This window comes from Mesocricetus auratus, unplaced genomic scaffold (genome assembly GCF_017639785.1).
Source record: "Mesocricetus auratus isolate SY011 unplaced genomic scaffold, BCM_Maur_2.0 Super-Scaffold_100003, whole genome shotgun sequence".
NCBI classification, from domain to species: domain Eukaryota; kingdom Metazoa; phylum Chordata; class Mammalia; order Rodentia; family Cricetidae; genus Mesocricetus; species Mesocricetus auratus.
In genome coordinates this window covers 78,720,731-78,725,224 of record NW_024429188.1, presented here as the reverse complement: position 1 = coordinate 78,725,224, position 4,494 = coordinate 78,720,731, and the positions used below count along the sequence as shown (strand labels likewise).

Below are 4,494 nucleotides of genomic sequence, written 5' to 3'. Positions count from 1 at the left end.
CTGGGGCCTTGCACATTCCGAGTTCCCACCCGCTCCGCCCCTCCTCTGGGCTCGCCCCATCCCTTGTCCCCTTCTCCTCCCCCTACCAGCTGTCCCCTTTCCCCTAAGTGGCTAGACAGTCTGAGCCTGGAAAGAGGAGGCGGGGGCTGGAGGGGGCGTGGTGGGGAAGGGGAGGAGGAGCGGGGGTGAGGGGATAAGGAGGCCCCAGCTCGCACCCCCAGTCACTGCGCGCCCGCTGGGGAGCTGGGTGCCACCTCACTGTCGAGGTCTCTGCTCCCTGCCTGCTCTGCCTGTTCCCTTACTCGCTTGCTTCCCCTCGCCTTAGGGGACAGGTCAACGGCGTCCTGGAGCCTCCGTGTCACTCTCCAACAGCCATGAACTGCAGCGAGAGCCAACGGCTGCAAACCCTCTTGAACCGCCTGCTGCTGGAGCTGCACCATCGGGGCAATGCCAGCGGCCTGGGCGTCGGCCCCGGCCCGAGCATGGGCATGGGGGTCGTACCTGACCCTTTCGTGGGCCGCGAGGTGACCAGCGCCAAGGGCAACGATGCTTATCTCTACATCCTGCTCATCATGATCTTCTATGCCTGCCTAGCTGGAGGCCTCATCCTGGCCTACACCCGCTCCCGCAAGCTCGTCGAGGCCAAGGATGAGCCACCCCTGGCCTGTGTCGCTGAGCACGAATGGGTCCCTGCCGCTGGCGCATCCGCCGACCCGGAGAATGGCCAGGGCTTGCTGGCTGAGGGCGGCCACCAGCTCGCACCTGTGGCGCTGCCTGCGATAGCCCAGGGTGCTGAGCGGGTCTAGATCCACTGTCCTTCTTATTTTGCTTATCTCTGGTCCTGGCTCCCGCTCTTTCACTGCCCTTTCAGAGCTTGCTTTACCCGAGGCCCAGATGATGATGAGAGGTCAGAGCGCCTTCAAGGCAAGGCCCTAGGAGGAGATGCATCGCCTTACTCACACCTGACCACTTTCTCTCTCCCCCTCCCCTCCACGCCCGCACCCCTACCCGTACATGCAGCTGAATTAAATTGCCTCTGCTCTCTTGTCTTCAGCCAGCCCCAATACCATGCTCCAGCCTTCTGGGAACAGAATCCAGCACGTCCAACACTTGGCACTGAATCGAAGCAATGAAGTCTAGCAGAACTCTGGGCCGTCTAACTGGCAGCTGCTCCAGGAACTGCCAAGGACTGCTCAGTCTGCACAGCGAACGGGGTTAGCCATCACTGCCAGGCCGGCTGCAGCAGCTCCGGCTTTCTGTTGCCTTGGGGACAGAGACAAAGAACATGAAGAAACTTCAGACATCTTTTCCTTCTCTCTCTTCAGCATGCTATTAGGGAGACGCTATTGTGGGATAGAATGGACTGAAGGGGAGGGAAGGCTCGATGGGAAAGGAAGATCTGTGGCCCCAGGGGTATGGTGCTCTTGTCTCTCTGGCCTCCTAATTGTCATCCCAAAGGTCTGAGTATTAATAATTTGGACATCTGCCTTGGATAATCATTACTAGTTGCTTAGCCTTAATGATCCCAAATGCTTCTCTTACATTGATTCAGTTATTACTGCAGTGTGTGCTTCATCCAATATGAGGCTCTGTCATCCCCAGCTCTGTAACCCTGGGGAATGTCACTGACAGGTAATAAAGGTTGTTAAACAATAACTCAAGACTCTTGACTCAAATTAAGACCCAGTGCTAGACAGACAAGGGATTGTTGATTTTTCATTTGGAAATGATGCTTTGGAATTGGGGGGTTGTACCATCTATATTTATGACAGGTCAAGTATGATAAATGTGGGGTGGGGGAAGGAAAGGAACATATACAGACTCCTAGCTACTGAGGGTGCTGAGGTAGGAAGATTGCTTGAACTCATGTGTTCAAGGTCTGCCTGGGCAACATAGTGAAGACGTTTCTATACCTGATTGAATTTTTTTAACATGTTTCAGAAGCTATAACTGCTTTATCACTTTTAAATGAGAGTGCTAATTAAGGATTTTCTACCTGCTTTTTGTGGTTTTGCAGAACGTGCATTTAAAATGAAAGCCTTCCAAACATGGAAGGAGTTGGAGGGAGGGGGTGATGTAGATACACATGATGTACACACATATAAAACTAAAAAAATCAGTGTGATTGTTTAAAAGGTCCCCTAAGCACTAGCTGTACTCAAAGCTAATTTTATAGCTGCCTTTATAATGATATGAGAAATACACAATGTAAATTTGTAACCCCAAAGTCAGAGGTGTGTGTTTTCCTTTAGTTTTTATATGCCAGGGTTAAGACAGGGTTTCACTATACAATTGAAGCTCACCGCAAACGTACTGTGTATCCCAGACTGACTTTGAACTCATCACCCTCCTGCACCACTATATCTGCCTCTAGAAGTGAATATTTACTGAGTCATTCTCCTTGCTTCCAGGTTATCAGAATCTAACTTGCTTAGGGCTGAAATACTTATACCTATGATGATGGCTTGGGCTTCATCAAATGCATATGAAATTACTTCTTAAAAGTCAGCCAATTTACTTCAGTATAGTTGATTGCTCAGTAATAGCATGCCAAGGCATTCTGGGTCAGTTACATGCATTGATAATCTAGAAACCCCATCCAAGTCATTGCCCTTGACCTTCCAGCTCATCTGGTGCTTTACTGGAGCTATTAATAAGTGAAATGAACTTACTTTCATTCCCAGGCTTCAATCCTTGAAGCTATGCTGGCATGGTCTCATTGGCTTCTCTCCAGTCCCAGTTCCAGACCTAAGGTCACCTCGTTTTCTTGAAGGTGGGGGCTGAGAATTAGGCAGGAGTCCAGGACAATGATGGGAAGATAGAAGATGCTGTGAGAGCCACCCCAACCATACAGGGAGGCCTGAGGAAGCTGTGGAGGAAGGGTAGAGGTACACAGACACGCTGAAGGACACGGGAGGCAGATAACAGCACTGTGTGTTAAGTGCAACAGTGCCACTCATTTCTCTACCATAAATGCACAAAATGTTTGGGGGAGTGAAATGTAAAGTCTGCTAAGTATATACTGCTAAAAATAAAAAGATAAGCTAGACAGAGCTGAAACAATACTCACAAAAAACATTACATTGTTAGTAGTGGAAAACAATGTCATGCCAAGTCAGTCCTGACTTTAGATACCTTTTTTAAAAAAGTCTTTTCACAATCACTTAGGTGCCCTTTAAGAATTATTACACACAATAGCTATACAGAAGGCTCCTTTCCAGAAAAGTGAACCGGCTGGAAGGAGAATGATCTGCTTTACTGTCTAGCAGGTTTTGTCAAATATTTTCATAGTTAAAAGTTTACCCCAGATAATGAAGTTTCCCAGAAGTTTGGATACCTAGATATCTATCAACCAACGTGGTGTCCATAGCACTGAAGTGATCATGTCACAGTCAACAAAATACAGACAAGCGAAAAGCTAGATGGTATAGACCCCTGGTCTTGATAATGTAGCCTCAAATAACATGAGGTTACTCTTTAGACACACACTTAACTGATTTTACAGGTGGAAAACCTTTCAAATAAACACAAGTGGCCAATTTTCACCCCCGCCTGATATCCTGTTTCCCTCCCCTGCAGACATTGATCCTATTTCCACCCAGGTTCGGATCTTTGCTCTGCAACAAGAATGAGGCAGAAGAGCCATGCTTCCTGTAACTTGAGGCCCTCAACCGAGGAGGCCTGAGCCATGTTTGCAAAAGTGCTCAAAATCAGCACAGAAATGAACAGAAGCTTTTCTTCCATTACAAGCATATTCCTGTGGGGTACAGTTTGGTTTTCTAGAGGGAGGTAAATGGAGTATTTCATTTGTTTCTAGTTACCATCTTCTTTTCAGTGTGCCACTGCTTTTATAAATCCATGATCTGCACACAATTTTCATCTGCAAAGAGGAAAGGGCTTGGACTGCTTTCCAAACAATCTTGCCTGGTGGTTAAAGCAAATGTATTGTGATGTCTTGGAGAAGCAAAGGACTAGGGATCCCCAGAACTGGAGTCTAGCCATGGCATTGCCAATTACCCAGTATTCTTTATTAGAGTGAGTCTCTTAGCCTCTCTGGGCTCATGTCCCCAGAGGTTTGGCAAATTTGAGAATGAAATGAGATCATGAATGGGAAATCGTTAGGAGAAATACAGCAGCTACAGATGTGTAAGTGTTCATTTTACACTTTTTCCTTCTTTAGGAAGTTAAATAGGGGAGGTAAAGGGAAGAGAAAATTCTGTACTCTGTAGAATGTGCTCAGATCGCCCAAAGAACACTGGCAACACCTTACTCAACTAGTAGCTATCCGGTTTCTAACCCACATTCCTCATTCTCAAAGTCTTGACTGAGGAGGAAACCATGCATATCTGTCTTACCAGTCTACTCCCCTTTGCCTCCCAGCTCAGAATTCCCATTTAAAATATGATTATAATACCATATGTACAGGGCTGTACCCGGCACATGTTCATAGGGAGTGGTAGAGCATAAGAAAAAAAGAGTCAGAGTTCGGGGGCT

At 47.5% G+C, this 4,494-nt stretch overlaps 1 protein-coding gene across 1 annotated transcript; it reads left to right on the top strand.

Moving 5' to 3' along the window:
- The first annotated feature begins 209 nt into the window (after positions 1-209).
- Positions 210-1,656, top strand: Kcne5 (potassium voltage-gated channel subfamily E regulatory subunit 5). The gene has a single exon (XM_005082469.4). It carries the CDS (start codon positions 375-377, stop codon positions 804-806), a length of 432 nt encoding a protein of 143 aa, XP_005082526.1. The 5' UTR covers positions 210-374; the 3' UTR covers positions 807-1,656.
- Positions 1,657-4,494: the final 2,838 nt, after the last annotated feature.

Coding starts and splice junctions, on each gene's coding strand:
- Kcne5 (XM_005082469.4), top strand. CDS start 375: ATGAACTGCAGCGAGAGCCAACGGCTGCAAACCCTCTTGAACCGCCTG.